We start from the raw sequence: 25311 nt of genomic DNA on the forward strand, positions 1-25311 counted from the left end.
CTTTCAACAGTATCTGAAAATTTAAAAACAACCATCAAGTACAAAATATAAATAAATAAATACACCAAATGCCCAAATTAGGTGAGTTAATTTAATGCCATTGGTAGAGGGCACTTAGTCTGTGACCCTCCAGAGGTTGTTGGACAGCAGCAGCCATCATCACTGGCTGAATCAAGATAGAGTTTACCACATCTGGTGGACATCAGATCGACCACCTACGGCAGCTCCCAGTGTTTTCTTCAAGGCTTCCCCATGAAAACTTCCCAGTGAATCAGTGCTTGTCAAGAAACAGCCAAGCATCTCTCAAACATCATATTAAATTCAAAAATCGATCCTAAATTCTTCATGAGTTGGTTTTTCTTCCTTTCTGCATTTTCTATGTATGGGCATTCTCTCACGTTTTTATGCCAATAGGTCTGTTCATTTTTATTCCCTCTCTTGTGAGAGCAGAATCCGTTTTTTTTTATTCCTTACCTCATGGCAGGTCAAGATGTTCTTGAATTTGTAATCCCATCATCTTGATTTATAGAAGAGCCATATGACATACTTCTTAAAAGGTCTATTAAAATTTATTAGTGCTAATTTTTCATCTCCCTCAGACTGTACACTTGAACCCAGCATAATAAAGCAAAGCTGAATTTCAAAGCAAAGGCATCTCTTCTTTAAAAAAAATAAATCAACGAATTAGGCCATTTATGTTAAAAACTATACAGCTGTATTTAGAGATTGCTATTGTAAAACATGCAACTTGTCGCAAACTCTGGGAAGGGTCCCAAGATTCAGAAGAGAAATTTTGATGAATCTATTAAAGTCTGTTCCAAAGGACATGCAATCATGCCATTTTTGTTTTGGCGTTGAAGTCATCCCAAGCTTTGGGGATGACTTTGTTGGCATATAGTGGCAGCAGTTTCTCCAGTGATTCTTACACTAACTGCAACACCTGCTTGCTATCAGTATAACGTTGCGTGCTGGGTTAACATTGGTGGGAATTGCATGACTGGGAAGTTCACCATAGCACTAATGGATATGGTGGGTCCACTGGTGCAACTGGCATGCAGCATGATTGCCGGCCCCCCACTCCCTGTACACAAACTGGGGCTTAGGCCATGGAGCAACAGCCCCTTTGCATAGCCCTTTCCTGTATTGAACTGCAAGCTTATTTCGACTCAGCCTGTGCTTAAATGAATTCTGCACAGTATCTAGTTTTTTTAAGATGCTCAACACATAATACATATTGCCATTGTGTTGGGAAATACCATGAAATGTGACTGTTGTGCTTAGCCACAGATGCACTTAGTTTAGGACTGCATTGGCAAACTTCTCTACGAGTTTCTCTAGTTCCACGGGTTAAGTCCGATTTTCAATGTCAACGGAGCTATTAGGATTCATCCATTGTATGAGGCGCTCCTCTTGATGTCGTTTTCACTTTAGAGCTTGGTAAATAAAGTGCCCGAGACTCTGACAATTTTATGCTTTTGCCGATCTTTAAATCAAAAACAGCTGAATCGATTTAAGTACTCTTTTGTAAGAGGAAAAAATTGCATCCGGGCTGACAGGCTGTGTACCAAATTTCATCCCAAAGCGATTTCAAATGACTGAGTTATAAACCTCTATAATGAAAACAGTGACATAGCCTGAACTATTGCTGAACACAGGGTGCCTGGGTAACAATGGAGAAACATTGTGTTCCCATTGAAAGTGACGAGGAGCTGATCACCATTTCTTGCTTGGGAAACATTTCCCACCTTTCATATTACCATTTGTCTTTGGGAAAGAAAAAGAGGCGACTCTTACTTTTCATTCTGGTATTTAATTAACTTTGGCTGGAATCATTTTTCTTTTAAAATCTTTTAAATCTCAGGGGCTTTCTTATCTTGCACATCCCACCAAAACCCTCACAGACTGCTTATCTTTTCAATTCTTGGCATAGTCAGGATATGCTTCAAGGGGTTTGGCAGTAACATGGAGTCTTGGGTCCCATCCATGCTGAGCTTGGTCTTGACTTTGCCACATGCTGTCTCAAATTTGCCTGTACTTGAAAAGTTACAGATTTTCACTGAGAGTCTGCATTCATATCTGAGCTGAATGACAGGCCATCGGCCCTCTCTCCAAGCACTTGGTTTTGTGTGACTCCTAGAGAAGTTTTTCTATTTCTGCACCAAAACTGATTTCAGCGCCTTGGTATGAGAGAGTTGCCAAAGGCAACTTCACCTCTGTATCAAGTCTAGGCCTTAGGGCCACATCAAACTGGTCCAGTTTGCTTCATACTTTCTCATAGGAAAATGTATGAAAGCTGCATGGCCACCACATTCACTGCTTGTGAATATATGTCTTAACCGTGCTGGGAAGCAACAGCCAGTCTTCCCATCAGATCCTCACTTGGGCATGAAAGCCGTATCTGGCTTGCACACTTTTGTCTACATCTGACAAAATATGTCAGATGTGTTGCATATTTTGAAGCAGGTCCCAATTCATTAAAATACTTGCAAGTTTCTAGGCCATCAAACCTCTGATCAAAAAGACTCTGATTATGCCAAGTAAAATAATAATAATAATAATAATAATAATAATAATAATAATAATAATAATAATACTTTGGATCATAATACTGTAGAACTTGTTTCTGATGAAGATAGGAGATCACAAACTATCACTTTTTTGGGAGTTCATATATGAAATGAACAGGAAAATCATCCGCATGTTTTCTCATAAATAAGCCGCAGTGGGTTCAATGGCGCTTATGCCCAATTAAGCCTGCATGGGATTGTAGTCTAAACAGGTCAGCTGCAACCTTGTCATAGAGTTTATCTTAAAACTTCTTTATTCATTTACAGGAAAAGTTTTGTGCAGCTCAAAAACTCGTATGCTCACCAAGAGAAATGGTTCCAATAAAAAAGTGATATTGACTTCCTTGCATTGCCCTTTCCATTCTCGTTGGCCATCATGGATATTGCCTCCCTACCAAAGTTGTCTTGACTTTAAACTTTATTCCTTTCCCATCCCATCCTCGTCAAAGAATTGATGATCAAGACAGATTGGAAATGCCGTTCATAAGCCAAGCAGACTGGGGAGAATATATAAGGGTGTTCTCTTGGACATTTACTGCGCCCTTGCAAAACTGTCATGAAAATTTACCAATGCAGACACAAGTGGGCAAGCTGAATTTTTCAAGGTCGATTTACCGTATTGTGAGCACCAATTACTTCAGATTCAAGTGAGGTTTCACACATCTGGTGTAAAAGGAATGTCTTTATAAGTTTTCTTGGAGAGAAAATGCTTTTGGCTTACATGAAACTTCTCATTGATTTTTATAAAGATCTTGATGTAAGGCTGCAGTTATTGAGGCTAAGAAAGCAATGCTCATGCCTTATATTTGATCTTTCTGTGCTTGAAAAATGTATTAGATATTGTGGGTCTTGCCATAAGCTAAACATTTATTTTCAGGAATGTCCATTTGGCATGAGATTGTGTTAGGAGAATTTTGAGATCACAAACCTGGAATATGAATACTTGCCGAAATAGATGATAGGATTAGGCCTTGCTCCTTATACTTCTATACCTTCTTTTTGTTACTTTCTAAATAAGATTTTGTCAGCTTTAGTGGAGAGGTATTTGAAATGCACACAATATTTTTGCCAGATTGGTGTATTGAATCAATTATGCTTGTAGGCAGGGATTTAATTGCTTATTACATTTCTATCCCATCCAACGTAAAGGCTGTCGGATGAAAGGACCAGGGCTTTATTAGCCTTTAATTAAGGCAATATAGCTCGCAGCTGAACTTTGAGGGGGTTGTAGGCGAAGTCTGTGGCTAGTGGGCGGGGTACACAAGCAAAGTGTTCCTGCTCCCAATCTCTGGCATCTCCCTGTAGGAATGGGAAGGACCACCCCTTTTGCTTTTGAAACCTTGAAGAGCTGCTCCTAGTTAGCATAATAATAATAATAATAATAATAATAATAATAATAATAATAATTTATTATTTATACCCCACCCATCTGGCTGAGTTTCCCCAGCCACTCTGGGCGGCTTCCAATCAAGTGTTAAAACCAGTACAGCGTTAAATATTAAAAACTTCCCTGAACAGGGCTGCCTTCAGATGTCTTTTAAAGATAGGATAGCTGCTTATTTCCTTCACATCTGAAGGGAGGGTGTTCCACAGGGTGGGCGCCACTACCGAGAAGGCCCTCTGCCTGGTTCCCTGTAACTTGGCTTCCTTCGCAGTGAGGGAACCGCCAGAAGGCCCTCGGCGCTGGACCTCAGTGTCCGGGCTGAACGATGGGGGTGGAGATGCTCCTTCAGGTATACAGAACCGAGGCCGTTCAGGGCATAGAAAATACTGAGCTAGATGGACCATTGTTCTGACTCATACTGAGGCAGCATTCCTGCTCATGGAATTCCCATGCAACATGGAGTTATGCCTTGGCTTGCTGGGAGAATGAAATATACAGACTGCATAGGGTGAGATCTTGAGATGGTTTCTTCCTATGCTCACTTCTGCTGCAGACCACAAACACCAATGAACCATCCTCCAGATATCTGAGCATCTCCTGGTACAGCTTAGCTATAGAGCACTTTGCAGTAGAGCTGGAGAGCCCTTTGCTTCTGTGGGAAGAAAGGAGCTGAGATGCTACCCCTTAAAAAAAGATGAGGCTTCTCAGGGACCTGGTGGGAAACACCCAGGAGCCCATCCCAAGCCTCTACTAACTCTCCATGTCTATTGGGCAGTGAGTTCCTCCATTGACTGGGAAACCGATTTAGCTCTGTTCTGGATTCTTGCTTGCTATTTCTACTGAGAGAAGGCAAAGTGCTCGGTTGCGTTTCCTCCCCCCCCCCTTGTCTCCATTATAAAACAACGTTCAGCAATTTCCAGGCAAGAGAGAGATATAATTATTGTCTCTGGACTGCAGCCATTCTATCTATGGCCTCCCAGGCCCTCAAGCAGGTAGCAGGCCACCTGTCATCCAGCTGGCTTTTCAAGGAGGAATCTTCTCATATGCCAGGCATAACCTGAGTCAGCCGTCCCCTCTGAGACCTTACCAATCATCTTCTTTAATGATTGAAAGCTGTGCTCTGGCTTGAAGACTCACTCGGGACATCCTTTCTTGGTGCTTGCCCATTTGTTGCTCCATGAGTGTAAATTGTTTAAAGAGTAACGTTCAGAAAGCTGCTCACCTCCCCATTTCCTACTATAAGCTCCTCACTGCATGGGGCCTTCTCTTTTCTTTTCCTGATTTTTGATTTCTTTTATATTACTTTGAGAAATACCATGGACACCGATAGTCTACGCCACGGACTGGCTGGATGCAGAGGATTGGTGGGAGGCGGCAGCGGGGAAACCCCCAAGGGAGCCCCCTGGGAAGTCGGCTCAGAGCCAGGGGATTGGTGGTGAGATGACAGTGAGGGGTCAGAGGGAGAAGGGGGGGAGAGCAGATTGGGAGGAGGAAGGGTCATATGCAGAGGAGGTAACAGGGTTTAGTGAGCAGGAAGAGTCAGGGCAGAGGACAGTGCAGACTCGGAGGCAGAAGAGGGGTCTGGAGAGGTGTGGGGCCAGAACACTGAAGCCCAGGAGTCTCCCCCTCCTGCTGCAGAAGCCAGGCTTCTCCCCATCCCCTTGGTCTCCCAGGGCACACAGGGAAATGAAGTGGGCTGAAATCAGTTGTTCGCAGGTGTAGTTTGAGACTGCTTTGGAAAGACCCAGGGAAGGAGTAGCGTTAATGGGTTCTGGGAAGGCAAGGCATTCAGTCCTCACCTCTGCCTCCTCCAAGCAAGATCTGCAGAGACGGGTTGCTGGGACCATTACACCAGAGTGCTTCTGTTTCACTTTGAAGAAAGAGTTAACTTTACTAAGTTCTGGAGATCTGTTGTTTTTTTGCTGCCCTACACCTGACCCGAGCCCTGGCAGCCTATTGCGTTTATCTTTGCATTATTCCATTTCTAGCCCACCTTTCTGTCATTTTATTTTTCTTTACTTATTTATTGAATTTATATACTGCCCTATACCCAGAGGTCTCAAGGTATAGGGCAGAACAAAATCAAAACATTAAACCACAATATATCAATATCCACTCACCACCCCCTGCAAAAAAAAAAAAAACACACGTTTCAAAAGGGCATAGAATGTCAATCAAATCAACCAAAGGCCTGATTAAAAATGGAACGTTTTTGCCTGGCACCTAAAGGTGTATAAGGAAGGTCCCAGGCGTACTTCCCTGGGGAGAGCATTCCACAGACAGGGAGCCACTGCACAGAAGGCCCTGTTCTCGTGTTGCCACCCTCCAGAACTCTCGAGGAGGAGGCACACAAAGAAGGACATGAAGGACATTGGGGCTTTTAAGCCACTTTCCTGAAGGGAAGGGCCGTCTCCCCACGGCCACTAAGGGCCACTGTGGGGTTGCACTCCTTTGCTGTGACATTTTCCTGCTCCTAATCTCTGGCGTCCCCAGGTGGGACTGGAATGGAAACCCACCTGTCCCCTTTGAACATCTGAAGAGCTGCTGAGATAGATGGATCAATGGTCTGATTCAGTACAAGGTAGCTTCCCATCTTTCTTTCTCATCATGGATTTCCCAGGTACCTCAATGATTTTTGTGGATTGCAGTAGGAAGAGCACAGCAGGGAGATGGGCAGCCTTTCATTTTGTCCCCTCCCTGGCAGAAAGAACTGCTCTAGCAGCCAGTTGCCCCGGGACTGCAGAGCTGTAGACTCCTAAGGCCTGCAAGTGTCTGTTGTTTCTTCATTCTGTTTTATTGCATTCTATATCATTGCCATCTGTTGCAAGCTACCTCAAGGATTATCTGAATGAAAGGTGAGGTAGAAACCTTTCAATTTAATTAGTTAAGGTGGAGCTTCAGCTAAAGATTGAAATTGTCATGATGACGAGAAAGATGGGCAAAGGGAGCCAAAGAGACCTAGACCCAAACAGCTCTGAGTGGCACTCCTCTTACGAAACCGAATGTGCTCACCACTCTAATTGCCAATGCCTGTCAAATAGGGCTTTCATCAGGGGGATGCCCTACCTGCATCTATAGAAAATGGCTTTCAATTTAGCAGTGGAAATTCAAGCTGCATGTCACTTTCCGGACCCATTTTCTTAACTGTGGGAGGATCGCTGTGGGGGTTTTTTTGCGAATGTGTTGTTGCTGCAATAAGTTGGCGGCAACTGTTTATTGCTGAAAATTTTTTAGCCTGCTGTATCCTTCCTGCTGTTTTAAGAACTCGGCCATTGCTGCCTTCTTTCCCATCTCTTCCTCTTTAAGAGTGCCCAGCCCTCTCCCCTAAAGGTGCCATGGGGGAAGAAATGCTTCAAATCCCTATTAGCGCTCTGACCCTGCTGGCGCAGTTCTTGCAGATGGGCTTTGCTGAGCTGGCTGTTGGCCACTTACAGTGGCTAATTAATACAAAGCGCTGCATAGTCTCCAAGCTGCTTAGCCAGCAGGGATATCTAAAGCTCCTTTGTTCTTCGGCTTTTGTTCCATTTCAGATCTTTGCACAGAAGCATGATCCTCCAATATCCCTGAGCTCTGGAAATGGATGCAAAAAAAAAAAAATTCACTCTGCAAAGTGCAGGAGGTAGTGTCCAATGTAGATTCCAGACACTGAAGCAAACTCCTGAGTGTTTGAGTTATTTTTTATTTTTAAAGATTCTAGCCCTCTCAGCTAGAAGCATGTGGGCATTTTTATTTTTTATTTGTTCAACAGGCAAGGATGGGCACCCTGGATCTACCTACTTTTCTGACCTACCTCTGTTTTTCTGCCAGTCCTCTTCTATATTTCCAGTGCTAGAAATGTGGTTTATTGTATACCCAGTGTATTCTAGAAAAATCCTTCTTCCAGGGCACTCAAAACATATGAACAGTACAAACAAGATAACAAGAAGAAAATAAAATAAATTATGCTACCATGAACAAATAAAATGCATGTTTTTGCAAAGTTTACTATGGAAATTTATGAAATTTGACAGTTGCAAAATCAGGGGCGGGAGCACGGTTGCACTTATAGCCCAGGGATGGTTTCATAAAATAATGTAATGTGTGAAGAAAATAAGCTAAATGCTAAGAACCCAAAGTCCCTCGTGGACTGGGTAATCTTGACATTTAATATGGCTTTGCATGTAGTCATAAAACATTACTGACTCCTTGAGTTTTTGTGAGTTACTCCCTGGTGAGAGGCGCCTTGAAACAACAGCCCACGCTGGAAGTCAGAACGTTCCATGTTATCCCATATCTCATAACAAGAAATCAAGCCACCACCACCATTGATCTTGTGTGGATTATGGATCTTTCTCTGTCTGCAAAAACCGATGCTTGGTTTCCTGCTCAAAGTACCGCTTACTGGGCTTGTGGTACCATCAAGCATTGTTACTGATGGCTCCCCTGGGTTCACAAGGGGAGTGTAACCATGAGTTTTGTGTCCTTTTAAAGGAATACTGCAAGGGGTGATGGGATAGCTACTTTGCCTGCAAAGGACTGCTTGCTCCTGTGCAAGATGGCCTCTTGGCAGATACCATCTGGAGAGGCCCTTCTCTCAGAAGCCATGAATCCTCGGTTGGGGTGCCTTGGCTTTGCAGTGCCTTATCCACCTGGCACCCATTTTTAGGAGTTTTGTTTGCCTGAGACTTCAGGGTCACTTAATTTGTGCTGGGTTTCCCCTCCCTCAGCTGTTCAGTTTGGTGCCCTCTTCCCATTCTTTAGCCAACAATCGTTTTTTGGTTTTGCAATTTGTTTGTACTTGCAACATGCCTTGAAAATGATGGTCGAAAAGTCTTGATCAGGGAAATGGGAATGGCAGGTCTTTGTTCCCCACTACAGTGGGCACAGAGGTCAAGGATTCTAATATCAGTGTGGGGTAATAGTTAGGATTAGGACCTGCAAGGTATCAGGATTCACTTGGCCATAAAGCTTACTGGGTGAGCCAGTCACTCACTCTCAGCCTGACCTACTTACCTAACCTAGTGCTCTCAGTGTTCATGGCACTAAATAGAGGTCCTTGCCCCAAAGATCATACAAATTATAATTCAACTCAGGGGAAATAACAGAGGAAGGGGAGGTGAAGGGGTAGACAGGGAACCAATGTGTGATTCTCTCCACTGAAAAGAAAAAGGGCATGTCTGACTATATTCCAAGGAACATTTCCCAAGTGTGATGTTGTCTATATGACGAAGGAAAAAAATAACTTCCCATCCTCTCCACAGGTTGGTGTTATAGGAGAGGAAGAGGAATGGATAACTTTGTGCGAAGTGGAGAAAGAATCAGATGCTCAGATGCTGGAGATCCCAAACCTCACGCCTTATACTCATTACAGGTGAGAACAGCAAGTAATTAATTGCTGCGCCAACATGCTACCAAGTGTCAGCGAGGGGCAGCTTCCCAGCCTGCAGGCAGCTGGTGGGAGGAATGATGGAGGAAAATTTACACCTTGAAAGCGTTTGCACTTCAACGACCCCACTTGATGTATTTTAATTGTCACCTTCACGTAGCAAAATAATTAATCAATCTGGCAATGGGAGCAAGGTATGTAAAGTGCACTGCTAAATAGTGCCGTTGAATAACTGAACACATACCTGATGCAGATTTTGTCTAGACTAAAAGTTGCACCAGTTCAATTAAAATTGATCTTGTTTCATTTGTGGGGAAGCTGAACTGAAATTGGCTGAATGCTCATTATATCACTTTGGCTTGATTCAGTGGCTGAAGTCAGTATAACTCAGTTCTCTTTTCTTCTCACCCCAGCCCCATCATTCTACTTAAATGAACTCAGGGGTGTTGCAGAACCAAACAAGACTCCCATCAATGTCAAGTGCCGTCAATAAGAGGGACACCCCACTCCTAATTTAATTTAACAATTCTGCCTGCCCTTCTTTGACTATATTTGAAAATTCCTCCTCCTTAGCCTGTGAAGCTGCCCCAGAAATGCGGATTTAAGGAGCAATAACTTTTCTGAAGCTAAGCAGGTCTGGGTCTGGTTGGTGCCTGAGAGGCATTATTCCCAGGCTTTGGTAACAAAACAAACCAAAGCTTTGGTGCAAAACTGGGGTGGAAACACTTTTAAACTGCTGCTTTGTTTATTGTTGTTGCTTTTTAATCTCTTGTTTACTATATTTGTTTTTGCCTTAATTTTTGTCCTGGAAATGTCTTTACATCAAAGGGCAGGCTTCACTTTCACCAGGTACACAGATAAATGCAAATCAAACACTCCAGCGCGTTTACTTTTAAATAACCTCACCATTTCAATATAAAATTATATTATGACGTATTTCAATATAAAATGACATTTGGAAAAAAATACATAGAAGGTTAGCTGCATATTAGCGTGGCACCACAAAAGCAGGCAACCAATGGCACTTTCATCATCCTCGCTTCCCTTCTCACCTCCTGCCTCTCAGCCACCATTGTTTATTTCACAATAAATGTGTTAGGACTTAAAAGTGCCATGGGCTTTTTTTGTTGTTCCTGATCTAAGAGAGTCTCTGGAAAGTATTTGCAAATGCAATAAGGTTGCTGATAGCATTTCCCTTGTTCGTACTTATTCCTCAGCATCAACTTAATGTGTCCCTCTTGACAAGGCATTTCAGTCTAAATAAGTTATATCAAATGGCGAGGAACAAGGGCAAAGGTCTGTAATGTTGCTATTTTAGCAAGTACTCTTCACAATAGAACATTGTTGCCTAAAAGCATTCTGAGATCCTGGAGTGGAGGAGTTTTTAGCAGCTGTGAGTCACGTTCCCACGATTCAGAAAATAGGCCTGGTGTATGTTTGACCAGATTCAGTTATTTATATTAGTCATCTGCTGCATTCATATATGCTTCTGATAAAGGTAAGTGTTGGGACAGAAGTGGTGAGAGAGTTCTCCGTAGAGGAAAATGGAGCACTTCTTTGTAAGGAACAAGCGAGCACCAGAAAATAGAAACAGCCTTTCTTTTGGGCTTATTTCATTCCAGCTCGACACCTTTGCTAATTTTACAGTAATGCATATGCATTTCCTTGGCTCTGTAGCCCCAGCCTTTGAGTTGAAGTTGGGTGAAATTTTTCATCATCATAATAGATTGCGTTAACAGCACTTTTGGATGTTTATGAGACCAACTGAATAATGTCACCTGGGAACAGGCATGAAGGAATATGCTGGGGAATAGCTCTGACTGACCTACTTGCTTATCATACTTAAAAGCTGTTCCTGTTTCATTTCCCTGTATCAGATTGCCACACAGGAGCAGGACAGGAGGGTGGGCAGGCAGGCAGGGGGACAGCTGCTGGCAATGCTACCTGGGTGCACTGCTTGATGAGAAGTCCATTATACGACACTAGCTAACCCAACGTAAGAGTCTGCTCTGATCCATCCATTATGCTTTTGCAAATTCATCTCCAAACTGAATTTCTTCCCTCACATTCCCCATCCTTTTGAGCCCTCTGAAGCTATTGTGTGACTGTCCATAAGATGATGAAATGAGTCGCGTCTCCCAAATGCCACTTGGGCTTATCAGCTCCATCATCTTGCCAGGTCTTGGCACGGCATTCCTACATGATGAAAAGGTGGGAGGGAATAGAAAGCACTAATTATTGGACTTAGACTGCATCTTTGTCAAATGTGCTTCTTTTGTACTGTGCCCTGTCAGAGTTTGGGAAATTAATGGTGTTGTTTTGCTTAATGCATTTTCCTTTAATGCACTTCCTTAACGAGATCTGAGCAGATAGACTAATGGCATTACACAAGCTCGCACAACCTTTCTTCAATCCCAGTCTTTTAATGCCAGAAAGCCAGCAGTCAGCAGGGACAAGTTGAGCAGCTAACGTGTTAGCACAAGGAAGCATGAACGGACAGTCTCTCCCGTCTCTTTTGTTATGATGGCCGTATGCACCTCTAATGCCTTTTCTAAAACTGGTGCCATCACAAGGAGGAGTGATTGCTGTCATAATTTGGAACAAATGGGATTAGTTTTGATCCAAGTGTTCATATTTGGAAATCTTGCATCAAAGGCAAGCTATTTGTTCCACATCAGTGGTGTTTGGGCAGGGATCATTAGGGAAGTCTTTGGCAATGGACTCATTCCAGAGAAAGTTGCTCAAACCTAAATGGATTTAAGGATACGGTTGCTTCTTTCTGGATTCAACTCGATGTGATAGCCACATTTGCAAAGAGAAGGGAAGCAACCTCTAATTGGTTTAATCAGTGGGTTAACCAACTAAAGCTTTAGGTAATGATGGCGGTTCTAATTGGGGAGAACAAATTTTAATCAGGGAGGCTGAGAGTCAAACTCACCCTTGTTCATTTTTAGATGCTGTTTGGTCTTCGTGTGAAACTGTAATAAAGAATGAAATAATGAAGAATGAAACAGGGAAATATTCAGGTGCTAAGGGGAAACAAACCATGACCTCTGGCTCAGCTTGTCATCCCAACTAGGAATCCTGGTTAGTTTTGCTCCAGCAAATCATAAGCCAAGAACAAACCTTAGCCACAGTTGGTGGCATGTTGAGAGTGAAATTTTAGAAACTAAAATTTCTGTAATTACTTGAAAGCCCAAACAAGAAATCTGCCATTTTCTTATATTGCACTTTCCAGTATATGTTTTTTGACCTGTTCAGTGGGCTGTCATTATCATTCTTTCAGTCTGAGTTATCTGATCAAAAAGAATCTATTTGCCCCTTGAAAATCTCACAGTTGTAGCAGAGCAAGGAACCTATGTCACCTGCCATTTCTCTTTGACCAATGCTACTGTCAGTCACTTTAAAAAAATCAGTTTGATGAAGAAGGATTTCCAGAGGTTCTGTTTTCAACCCTACGTGGCTCTTCTAAATCTTTCTGTACACTTTCTGTTTGTTCCTCTCTGTGTCCTTCAGGTTCAGGATGAGGCAGGTGAATGTGGTCGGGCAAGGTCCGCTCAGCCAGCCGTCGCGCGTCATCCAAACTCTCCAGGCACCGCCAGACGTTGCGCCAGGGAGTGTGACTGTGCGCACAGCCAGTGAGACCAGCTTGTGGGTCCGCTGGGTGGTAAGTTGATTGTAACAAGACAGCGCAGGAGGAGGAACAACATTCAAACTTTTCCCTTAGGCAAGGAGTCCAAAACTCACAAATGACTTTTCCAGAGAAAGCCATTTATTTCCTTTTTCCCAAGCACTGCGGTCATATCTGAAGCTCCACATTTCTGGCTATATGCCAGGATAGGATGTGCTCACTAATGGACCAAACAATAAAAGCATAGCAAGGAATTATAAATGTGATATAATTGGAATAGACCAGATGCTGCCTCTTGTTTGTTTATGTTGATGTGTTTCTGAAGAAATGCCATGAAATTTGGTTCATTGTGTAGCCACTTTCATCCTAAGTTACTGAAATTGCAAAGAGATTTTTTTCCCCTACACAGAAGGAAACAGTGCCAATGTGGAGGTTATATCCATGTGATAGATTGCAGAGCTAAGTGATTAACTCTGGAATCGGGTGATAAATTGCAGGGCCATTGATAAATGAATTTATCATGTGGCTTTGACTGCTGTACCCACCCCTCAGCCTATCTGACTTAAATCCATTCAATTATTCCAGTTTCCTCTGCTATTCCACTCCAAACAGCCTTCCCAAGGATATTTCTTCCTGGTTATCTTCTCAGCACCCAGTGGATGCTCACAGAGGTTCTTATGTAAGACGGGAACTGCTGCAGCTCGTCTGGCAATCAGGAAAATGTTCTGTGCATACGTTTCCTGTATGCTCAGAACCCCTTTGAATTCTCCAAGTCATCAGGGCATTCCTATAACAACAGGGAATAAATGTCTGCTCGTATTTGGCATCTGGTCTTGGGAGCTTGCTGCTCAAGGGAGAACAAGCTGCAGATCCTGCCAGGTGCACCCAAGCTTTGGGTGTGTGCCGAAAGTAGCTCTTTGGATCCCAGTCAAAGAGGCGGGAAGTTATTGTAAGCAGAGAAGATGGATGAATGGGCAGAGAGCCAGCGAGGCAGGCAAAGATGAAAGGGGCGTATCATGTGACTTTGCAATTAACTGCATTAATATTGTTGCTGGCCATTTGTGCATCTCTGATAATGGTCCAGAAAGAACTATCAGCTCCGGAGATTTTTACACCCATGAATTAAAGCCTCATTTATGGGCCAATGAGACAAAAAAGAAAGAAGGAAGAAAGGAGAATATTCTGTGCTTCCTGAGTTGAGGAGCAAAGACAGATTTGCCTATCTGCAACGCGCTTGCAAGTTGTGGCAATGTTGAGCTGATCCTGTGCAGGGTTGGGATTCCCATCATTCCCCTTCCACTGAAGTAGATATGGACATGACTGATCCACTCCAGGGCTGGCCACTGCAGACTTAACACCAAGGCCCTAAATGCATACAGTTGGAATCAGTTCTGGAAGTCCGTTCGACTTCCAAAACGTCGGAAACCCCAAGCATGGCTTCTGATTGGATGCAGGAAGCTGCGGGAGCCCCGTCAGACATTCAGCCTCCAAAATAACATTTGAAAACCGGAACACTCACTTCCGGGTTTCAATCGTCTGGGAGCCAATTTGTTCGGGAGCCAAGTCATTCGAGATCCAAGGTACGACTGTACTGGTGCCAAGTTCAATGTTCACGGTCCACAAGTGAACAAAATATTACAGTGCAACATTTTCCTGTTCAGGTGCCAGCCAGCTAGGTGTGCCCTGTTCCAGAATATTCCATTTCATTCCACCTCTCCCTCATGTGCTCCTTTTGGGAGGGGAGGGGCGGTGTCCGCCTGTCAATGAACATTCAACATTCTTTGGTCACTGAGCACTCTCACTCCTCATTAGCGTGTTATTGGGTTTCCCCCCTAAATTCCTGCAAACCCCCCTAAAAAACCAAAACCTTCCAGATACCTCCCTCGGGATCCATAAAAGGGCTGTTAGTATATGGTGTTTCTTCCTGTTTGTGCCAATTGAAAGATCTGACCCAATGTGGGTAACAAATGTCACAGAAGACCACACCCTGCGCTTTTAAACCTCCATCTTGCCCATCACTAACATGCCACCCTTTTCCTCCATGTCCAGCCATTGCCTGACTCCCAGTACAATGGGAACCCAGAGTCAGTGGGTTACAGGATCAAATACTGGTGTGTGGATGTGCAGCCTCTGATACTGACAAAGGTAATCAATGATCGGTTGGAGAGGGAGCACACCATCGAGGATCTAGAGGAGTGGACAGAATACGAGCTGCAGATCCAAGCTTTCAACGCCATTGGGGCAGGACCCTGGAGCGAGGTGATGCGAGGTCGCACGCGGGAGTCAGGTAGGTTGTGTGGGACGACTCTCGGTGATCGCTAAACTCCTAAAATGATATCTGCTTTTCCTTCTGATTTTACACTGGCCTGCTGCTGGCTTGTTTAATGTATTTATATCCTGCCTCTCTCCCAAGCTGGAATTCGTGGCTGCTTCCACTGTTTAAAGACATCGTTATGAAGTACAAAGTAATTAGATGACATGAAAACAATGGTTACAATACATTAAAGCACGCTTAGAACCAGCATTAGAGTACAGTTTGCCCTGACAGAGCCCAGTGGTCAGCACAGTCTGCACTTCAGTTTCTAAAGACCTGTCTGAAAATGAGGATCTTAGCCTGCTGGCAGAGGGATGGAAAAAAGGGAGCCAGTCTATTCTCCCTTGGAAGGGAATCTCACCATCTGGGAGCAGCCACAGAAAATGCATTCTCTCTGTCTCTTGTGTGGCTACTAAGTGTGCTGATGGGACTAAGAGAAGATGCTTATCTGAGGATCTTAGCACCCAGGCAAGTTCATACAGGGAGACACGATCTTTCAGGTAGCCTGGGCCCAATGCAAGCTGACACTGGATTTGTTGTTGTTGTTGTTTAGTCACTTAGTCGTGTCCGACTCTTCGTGATCCCCTGGACCAGAGCATGCCAGGCACTCCTGTCTTCCACTGCTGCCCCAGTTTAGTCAAACTCATACTGGTAGCTTCGAGAACATGTCCAACCATCTCGTCATCTGTTGTCCCCTTCTCCTTGTGCCCTCCATCTTTCCCAACATCAGGGTCTTTTCCAGGGAGTCTTCTCTTCTCATGAGGTGGCCAAAGTATTGGAGCCCCAGCTTCAGGATCTGTCCTTCCAGTGAGCACTTAGGACTGATTTCCTGCAGAATGGAGAGGTTTGATCTTCTTGCAGTCCATGGGACTCTCAAGAGTCTCCTCCAGCACCAGAATTCAAAAGCATTCATTCTTCGGCAATCAGCCTTCTTGATGGTCCAGCTCTCAATTCCATACATCACTACTGGGAAAACCACAGCTTTAACTATACGGACCTTTGTTGGCAAGGTGATGTCTCTGCTTTTTAAGATGCTGTCTAGGTTTGTCATTGCTTTTCTCCCAAGAAGCAGGCGTCTTTTAATTTCGTGGCTGCTGTCACCATCTGCAATGATCATGGAGCCCAAGAAAGTAAAATCTCTCACTGCCTCCATTTCTTCCCCTTCTATTTGATGGGACCAGTGGCCATGATCTTGGTTTTTTTGATGTTGAGCTTCAGAACATATTTTGCGCTCTCCTCTTTCACCCTCATTAAAAGGTTCTTTAATTCCTCCTCACTTTCTGCCATCAAGGTTGTGTCATTTGCATATCTGAGGTTGTTGATATTTCTTCAAGCAATCTTAATTCCGGCTAGGGATTCATCCAGCCCAGCCTTTCGCATGATGAATTCTGCATATAAGTTAAATAAGCAGGGAGACAATATACAGCCTTGCCGTACTCCTTTCCCAATTTTGAACCAATCAGTTGTTCCATATCCAGTTCTAACTGTAGCTTCTTGTCCCACATAGAGATTTCTAAGGAGACAGATGAGGTGATAAGGCACTCCCATTTCTTTAAGAACTTGCCATAGTTTGCTGTGGTCAACATTGGATTTATTATTTATTTATTGCATTTCTTTGGATATATATGTATATAAAAGTCTCACAGCAACTTAGCAATAGGCTTATGCATTGAGGGCACTTTTACATAAGTCATATGCAGCTCCCTGATGCGGACGCGGCGCTCCAGGGCACAACCTTCCTTCTTGCCCAGGGGGCAATAAGACGGAACCTGGAGTGCAAGAGACTAAGGCACAAAGTTTAGCTTCGTATCTCTGCTGTTGAAAGCCATTTGAAAACCTTACTAGAGGTATCAATAATAAATGTGGATTAGACAAATTCATGGAGGATAAGGCTGCCAATGGCTATGTTTTACCTCCAGTGTCAGAATCAGTTGGCTTCTGATACCAGTTGCTGGCAATTGCAAGTAAGGAGAGCACGACTGTCCTCAGCTGCTGCTTGCAGGCTTCCCAGAGGCATTTGATTTATCACTGTCAATCGTGGACTTTGGTCTGATCCAGCAAAGCTCTTCGAAAACTACACAATACATACAAATTCATGAAAAAAAAAGATGCCCTGAAATTTGTAAATGAAACTCCTGCACAGGAGATAGGAATTTTGTGCAGAGGACTGCATGTGAGGGGTGGTTGAGCTGAACCAGTTACCTTGTGGCCATTTTCTTGTGTGAAGCATCATCCCTCTGGGTCCCAGATACATCATTACCTTTGCTTGATGGCCTCAACAGTAAGGAATCCTGACCAGAACAATGACTCACTCATAGATGCAGTGGGTAGCTTCTTCGGAGGGTGAGTCATTCTGCCTCTTGCCCGCATTGGAGGTGATTGGATCATTCATTCAGTCCCAGTGCAAAGAGACAGCAGAACTCCCTATTCCATTTTTGCTGATTTACTGGGAGGCTGATGAAAAGGAGGCCACCTAGAGCCTCGTAGGAGCCTTTAATTATGAAATCAATTTCTTTCTCATTGCATGCTAGCAGCCCTCTCAAGCTGCAGAGAATTTGCTCAGGGAATGACAGGTACCGACTTCCTCAGCTACTAGTTATTAGAACCTTTGGGCGGCCAGGGAGGGCGGGCACAGAGAAATGGGTTTCAAAATGCATCTATTATTTTGCTTTCTACAACCTCTGCCAGCACATCTCTCAACAGCAAACATTTCACCTCTTGTAATCTGGGAACGTGCTTACTTGGGTGGTCCAGGTTTTGCAAGGAGAAATCTCCACCAGGCAAGGCTCTGGGACTCCTGCCCAGCGGCGGCAAGGCGAGGGATAAGCAATGCTCGCTCATTAGCATCTGTGGAAGGTAGTTATTAAGCTGTTATCTAGATAACTTCAAGCAAAGCTCCTCTCTCTCAGCTCCAGCCCACATGCATCCGACGTAATTTACCTTTCTGCTGCGGGTGAATAATTGAGCGGAGTGACCTTTCTTGAATTAAGTATTCAACAGTGAAAGTAAATCACCGTCTTCGCTAACCTGCACAATGAGCAAGGGTTGTGTTTGCAATTTGTCTCCATAATCATAGAGGGGCTGCCCATTGCTACTGCATGGTTAAGGCTGGGTCCCATTTATCACTTTAAACAAGATTTCAGCCTTTTTTCTTGTTATAAACAGCTCAGCATCCCCAAATTTGCATATTTTCATTAGTGCTGGGGTAAGGGTTCAATTAAAGCCAGAGGAGCCGTGGCAGGATGCAGAAGCGAGGGAGAGTTGGTGAGGGTGACAATGACAAATAAGTATGATGCACCGATACCCATTTTACATAATCAGTGCACCACATGACCCGTTTCAAGCATCTCTATGGGGTCAGTAGAAAACAGCTAGGTTTATGGGCACGCCAGTCCCCCAAGCACTTAAGCAGGAGTTTGTGGAGTTAATCAGATTTAATTGTGCTCAACGGCCACCATATTTACTCAGGCATGCATTCCATAGATTTCAGTGAGATGTGCAGTAACCATATGGCCACTTTGCCATGTGCCAAACTCCACATTCTTAATACGTCTATTTAAAAAAAAAACAACAAACAAATTATGAGCTGATCTTTAGTGTTCAGTCACATCACATGCTTCAAGGAGGCAAGAGCCCATAATCCTAACCCTACCACCCCCACCCCCATTCTGGATTCTGAGGGATTGCAAAGACAATCAACGCTATCAAGACAAAACTGTTCCCACAGCACCCAGTTGTCCAGGAGGAACTGGAGCAGCCCATCATTTTTTATGCATATTTGCCAGTCTAAGCAGCGAGAGGCAATAGCTGGTCTTAGAAAGGAGGCGAGTCTCTCTAGATCTGCATCTTCTTCAAAGGAAAGGAGTCTTCTTCATTCAAGAGTGTGTGCCTTGCATACGGAAAGCCCCAGCTTTGATCCTTTCTTCAGTTGAAATAAAATGTGGCTTTTGAAGGGCTGGAAGAATCTCCTTTCCAAAACCCTTAATAACTGCAGTTTGAGGCTTGCCGTTAGTCTCAGGAAAGCTAGATAGGGATATTGCTGCTGTTTTTTACCAGTAAAAGGAAGGTTCTCATTTGAGGGATGGCAGGAGAAGTGGCAGAAAGAAGATAAGCAATTTAGTCAGCCAACCCATTCAGGACAGAACTTGGGATTACAGGTAGCTGGATATTTATGTATTATTTTTTAGCAATTTATATCCTGCCCTTTGTACATAGACCTCAGGATGAGTTACAACAGAAAAAAGTAAATTTGCAGGTGCAATCTGGGTAAATATATGGGGTTCCTGCCTTAGGAAAATCAATAATTCCTTTATTCAAAAGGAAAATGTCCTTGCAGGCACCTGGGTTGGCGGTAGCTGAGCTTCAAATATGGCATCTTTGGCAATCACACGTAGCCGACTAAGATTGCCTTTCATGTCTTAACAGTGAGTCCACTCACTGTGGACGTCCTTCCACAGTGGGGACAAAGGTTTCCGGGCAGGAGTTGATCATGTGAGGCTTTGCCAAGCGTGCCTTCCTCTTAGTGCGTTTCTCCCTTTCGTCCTGAGTGTCTTCAAAGTCCATGACACCTTTGGTAAAGGCTGTTCTCCAACTGGAGCGCTCACAGGCCAGTGATTCCCAATTGTTGATGTTTATACTACATTTTTAAAGATTTTCCTTGGGAGAGTCTTTAAGCCTCTTTTGTTGACCATCAGCATTACGCTTTCCATTTTTAAGTTGAGAATAGAGTAGTTGCTTATCTACTGGTATTAACCTAATTGCCTGCTGCAGTTTATATACCGGTATGCTACTCTTATTCCAGAGCTTGTGTTTGGGCAAAAGCACACACTTTTGCAAGACACTTGAAAGATTGGTGGAACTGCTAGACACATGGCCATATTTTAATGGGCAGCCTTCAAAGCCCTGCTGCCACTACACCTTGAATCAAAAGCTGCAGCTTAGCAGGTTACTAGAAAGCAATACTGCGGTGCACAAACTGAGCTGCATCCTGAATATCAGTTTACAAAGCTCTGAACAGCTTGACCCTCGCCTCTGAATGTGGCCGTGATAATCTAATAGCTGACTTTATCAACTATGTAGCTGTGGATATGTGCTATCTGGGGGCCAGTACATATAAGGGCAGCAGGGACACCATGCATCAGAAATGAATTATGGTGTGAAATAGAGGAGGTTTTTTTTATTAAAAAGAAGAAGTACCCATGAAAAGGTTCTGTTCATACAGTGGCGTTCCTATTAACTCTGACTTGAACTATGCCATATTCTAGGACTCCTTCCACTGGAAGAGCAATAGAAGGAGTTAAGAACCAAAGAATCATAGAATCATAGAGTTGGAAGAGACCACAAGGGCCATCGAGTCCAACCCCCTGCCAAGCAGGAAACCCCATCAGAGCACTCCTGACATATGGTTGTCAAGCCTCTGCTTAAAGACCTCCAAAGAAGGAGACTCCACCACACTCCTTGGCAGCAAATTCCACTGTCGAACAGCTCTTACTGTCAGGAAGTTCTTCCTTATGTTTAGGTGGAATCTTTTTTCTTGTAGTTTGGAACCATTGCTCCGTGTCCGCTTCTCTGGAGCAGCAGAAAACAACCTTTCTCCCTCCTCTGTGTGACATCCTTTTATATATTTGAACATGGCTATCATATCACCCCTTAACCTCCTCTTCTCCAGGCTAAACATGCCCAGCTCCCTTAGCCGTTCCTCATAAGGCATCGTTTCCAGGCCTTTGACCATTTTAGTTGCCCTCCTCTGGACACGTTCCAGTTTGTCAGTGTCCTTCTTGAACTGTGGTGCCCAGAACTGGACACAGTACTCCAGGTGAGGTCTGACCAGAGCAGAATACAGTGGCACTATTACTTCCCTTGATCTAGATGCTATACTCCTATTGATGCAGCCCAGAATTGCATTCGCTTTTTTAGCTGCCGCGTCACACTGTTGGCTCATGTCAAGTTTGTGGTCAACCAAGACTCCTAGATCCTTTTCACCCATCTTGTATTTGTGCCTCTCATTTTTTTGGCCCAAGTACAATACTTTACATTTCTCCCTGTTAAAATTCATCTTGTTTGTTTTGGCCCAGTTCTCTAATCTGTCAAGGTTGTTTTGAAGTGTGATCCTGTCCTCTGGGGTGTTAGCCACCCCTCCCAGTTTGGTGTCATCTGCAAATTTGATCAGAACTTAAAAAGAGCCTGCTGGAATAGGTCCATCTAGTCCAGCATCCTGTTCTCCCAATGGCCAACCAGATGCCTGCAACAGAACTTGAATGCAGCAGTTCGATCCCAGATCCCTGTAGATCCCAGCAGCTGGTATTCAGAGGCATACAGCCTGCAGTAGCGAAGGTAGAAAATAACCACTGTAGCCTGTAGCCACTGGAGATCTGCAAAGAAGCCAGAAAACTGCAATTTGTGGAGGGTGCTTGGAATTCTCTGTTAGCGTTCACTTGCCTCGCCACCCGCTCAGCAGATCACAGTTCTAAGGAGGCAGGGATTAACTAAATCATTAAATCAGTCCAAGTTTGTGGTGTAGATATGTCCCCGAAGCAGCTCCACTATGGCTTTCCAGCAGCAGAGGGCTTGGCCTTACAGAGCTTAATCAGTCTTATGGCAAGGAAGTTTAAATAACTCAGGTTCTTATGAACCCATAGAGTTAAGCTTTTCACCTTGTACTGAAACACATTTTTGCAAAGGGTAACCTCCTTCTTCTTTGAAAACACGCACGTGCACACACACACACACACACACACAGTGATAGTAACCCAGTTAACTTCAAGAGAGCTCATTTGCGAAAACAAAGTACCCATCTTGTGCTTCATCTTTCAAAATAACTATGTGATCAAGAAAAGCGAGTGGCATTGCATTCATCCTGCCACTGACAAATGGTGAAATTGGCCTGGAAGGAACATGGAAATTTGTTTGGGTCATGGGGATCAGGACAGCGGTGTCTGCTTTGTGTCAATGAAGCAATCTACAAATAAACCACAGGCAAGGTTGACGTGATAAAAATGCTGGAAACCCCATGAAGAAGTCCTTGCCGTGGAGGGAGGGGTCAGCTGATATCAGTCGTCCCCTCCCCCCATTCAATTTACACAGTTATAATTAACTACTGAATTGACTAAAGCTCATCTGATTAATCAACTAAGGTTTCTTAAGTTGGAAGATAGATTAGGTAGAAAGAGACAGAGAGAGCTTGCGGTTTCTGTGGATTTGTTTACAAACCCAAAAGGACCCAATGTCAGATCTTATCTGCTCATACTAGGACCTCCCCACAATCACCACCTTTTTGATCATTTAAACAAGTGCCTCAAGTGGCCTTGGCCAAAGCAGAGAGGGAAGAAAAGCCACATTCTCTGCATTGTTGGGGCTTAGACTCCCCCTAGCAGTGATCCTTTATTATACACATCTTTTAAAAAAGAAGAAGATGTGAAGGCCGTCTCAGCCTCTTGTGAACCATCCAGAGTGTTGGTGTTGGGGGATGGAGTGAAAGAGATGCTTTGGTTTCTGAACCAGAGAAGAAAGGTATTCATCAAAATAAAGAAATCATTCCCTCCTTGCATGGCAAAATCAAATAAGCGAATATCTGAGCAAGAGCGGCTTGGAAAACGGCTGGTTTTCTTTACACCGAAATCTGGCACACCTCTTTCTCGTGCCCTATGAAGTGATTCATGTGGGAGTAGTGCTTTGTGAAGATCTACGGATAAGGCTGTGGCAGACGTCCAAAGACATTTGTGGCTCCCGGCAATCTATATTCCTTTAACATAATTATATCCTTGTGGAGGATAAATCTAGGAGAAGATGGGGGGGGGGGGAATCCAGCATTGGGAGAAGCAGGGGGAGCGGGGAAGACAAAACTATATTGCCAGCAAAAGCAGAGGAGCTCCATTTCTCATGCCCCAGCTAATTGCTAACAGAGAAACTGCTGTAGTGATAACCTGGAGCCTGCAGAAGTAGAGGGTGGAGCTTCCTTCTCCTTCCTTCAGAGGAACATGAAAATAGTAGCTATAGACTCAGTGCTGGATGAAAAGAAATGGGGACTGAGGCTTGCCTGGTCAGGAGCATCCGAGACTCTGAGATTTCAGGGCCCAAACCTGAGACATAGGGGCACCTCTCTGGTGATGTCACAGGCCAGAGCTTCTTTGCACTCCCTTCCCATCAATGAGATGCTTCTGGGCATCCCCCAAGCATCCTGGAGGCCAGAGGCCTCTCTCATCATGGTGAGCTTATCTCACCTTTGATAATCTGCTCCCCTTTCAGCACCACAAGGCAGAGCCCCACAACTGCTTCCGAACTGGCACTAGTGTGGCTTCAGCACTGAGAATAAAGCCTATTTCTCTCTCCTCCAACAATCACCTCAAAAGGCCTTTAGAAGTTCCCTCCCTCCCTCCAATGGTCTCTGAAGCTCGGCAGGTGCGTCGTGCTCTTTGAGAAACTGTGCCCTTTAGACATTAGAGTGTGCATGTGGAATAGGGGGTGAGGCATAAGAAGCTAAATAAAATTTAAAAATCTCCGTCAAGACCTTTAAAGCAGCCTCAAAATCTAATCACGTTAACTGAGTTGGTGTTAGCTTTGCCTAAAGGAGCTTGGGGGGGGGGCGGGTCAGAGGAAGTAATGCAGGGAAAATACATTGGATTTATCCCTGTCTGGTGAAAGTTAGTGACAGTAATTCTGTTGTGACCTTTAAATTGCCAACTTGGTTTTAAAAGGGGAGGGTGTATTTGTTTTGTTCTCTCTCTCTCTTTTTTACAAAATAAAAAAGTCACATACTTACTTAGGCCATGCCACATACTAAGCACTGAGGTCTGTTTGGAATCCCAAAAGCTTAGGTGGCTTTTCAAAAGGGTCAGGCAAGATCCTTGCCTGACTGAGAACGAAATCATAGAATTGTAGAATCACTGAATTTCAGAGTTGGAAAGTACGCAAAGGGTCACCTAGTCCAACACAAAATGCACACACACAAAAAACCAAGAACAAGAAAAAGCACAAATAACCCCTCACCCCAAATGCATTTTAAAAGCCGTAGGATGTTAATCTGCTGAACACGTGGCCAAGAGAAATATTTCTGCCTAGTGCTAAAGGCAGGCAATGAAGGTGCCCTCTGGGGAGAGCATTCCACAAGCGGAGCACCACCCATTCTTGCTCTGCCACCTTCCTGACCTCGTGTGGAGGAGGCACACTAAGATGGGCCTGAAATGATGGTAGCAGGGGCCACGTCGGTTCATATGGGAATGTGTGATGGTGATGGTGAGATGCCGGATGCTAGAAACCGAGGGAGTTTCTGGGAAGAACTTTTGAGTGTCTGAGAAGCTATGGAGGAGAGCTACTTCCAGAAAGTGCATGATGAAGAAAGCACAGTATTTGGGGACACTTCCTTGCGGTGGCTTACTGAAGTGGTCCAGGACAGGGTCCTTGCTCTGGATCCAGACTATGGATCCTGAGGTTGCTGGTTTTCTTTATTGACAAAACACATTCTTTTTCTTCATGCTATCCCTATCTGCATCTTGGACAATTACAAGCAGGGATATCCACATTATCTACACAGAAATTGTTCAAGTAAAGAGGAAGAAGCATTTTGATTCAGGATACTGGATTGAATTTTGTTTTTGTTGTTCATTTATTTAAAATATTTTTAATCCATCCCTTTGACCAAAGATTGACCTCCAGGGTGGTTGACAATACTATTGAAAACAATATTAAACACACACACCACTTAGGATACACTTAAAACAACATGATAGGCCCAATAAATTACAGCAGACAACCTTTATTCAGGTGACCTGGAAAGATTAAGTAAGTGGAAGCATTTTTGCCAGCAAGTGAAATACAAAAGTGGAAGACCCTGCTTCATGTGCCTGGGAATGGTGCTCACATACTGGGTGCTATCACAAGGCTCTGTCCTTGCTACCCTCAGATGGTGAGGGCATCCCCAGCAGGCCCTAGGTGCAGTTCAGCATTCAAAACTCCCATTGTTCTGGGCACGTTTTGCGACAGGGGATTTCATTAACACAAGCAATTTCTGAGCTCTGGGCACAGTACTGCACCTAACATTTCAGGTTAAAACTG

General features: G+C 44.1%; 1 protein-coding gene across 7 annotated transcripts in view; it reads left to right on the top strand.

The window, feature by feature from the left end:
- Positions 1-25311, top strand: part of SDK1 (sidekick cell adhesion molecule 1) — a 580479-nt gene that overhangs the window by 456016 nt on the left and 99152 nt on the right. For all 7 annotated transcript variants that reach the window (XM_083711227.1, XM_083711231.1, XM_083711232.1 and 4 more), the window contains exons 24-26: positions 9192-9301; positions 12833-12983; positions 14997-15234. In XM_083711227.1, the coding sequence (XP_083567353.1) occupies positions 9192-9301; positions 12833-12983; positions 14997-15234 (499 nt within the window). The remainder of the gene's footprint in view (positions 1-9191; positions 9302-12832; positions 12984-14996; positions 15235-25311) is intronic.

This window comes from Podarcis gaigeae, assembly GCF_964106915.1.
Source record: "Podarcis gaigeae genome assembly, chromosome: 14".
Taxonomy (NCBI): domain Eukaryota; kingdom Metazoa; phylum Chordata; class Lepidosauria; order Squamata; family Lacertidae; genus Podarcis; species Podarcis gaigeae.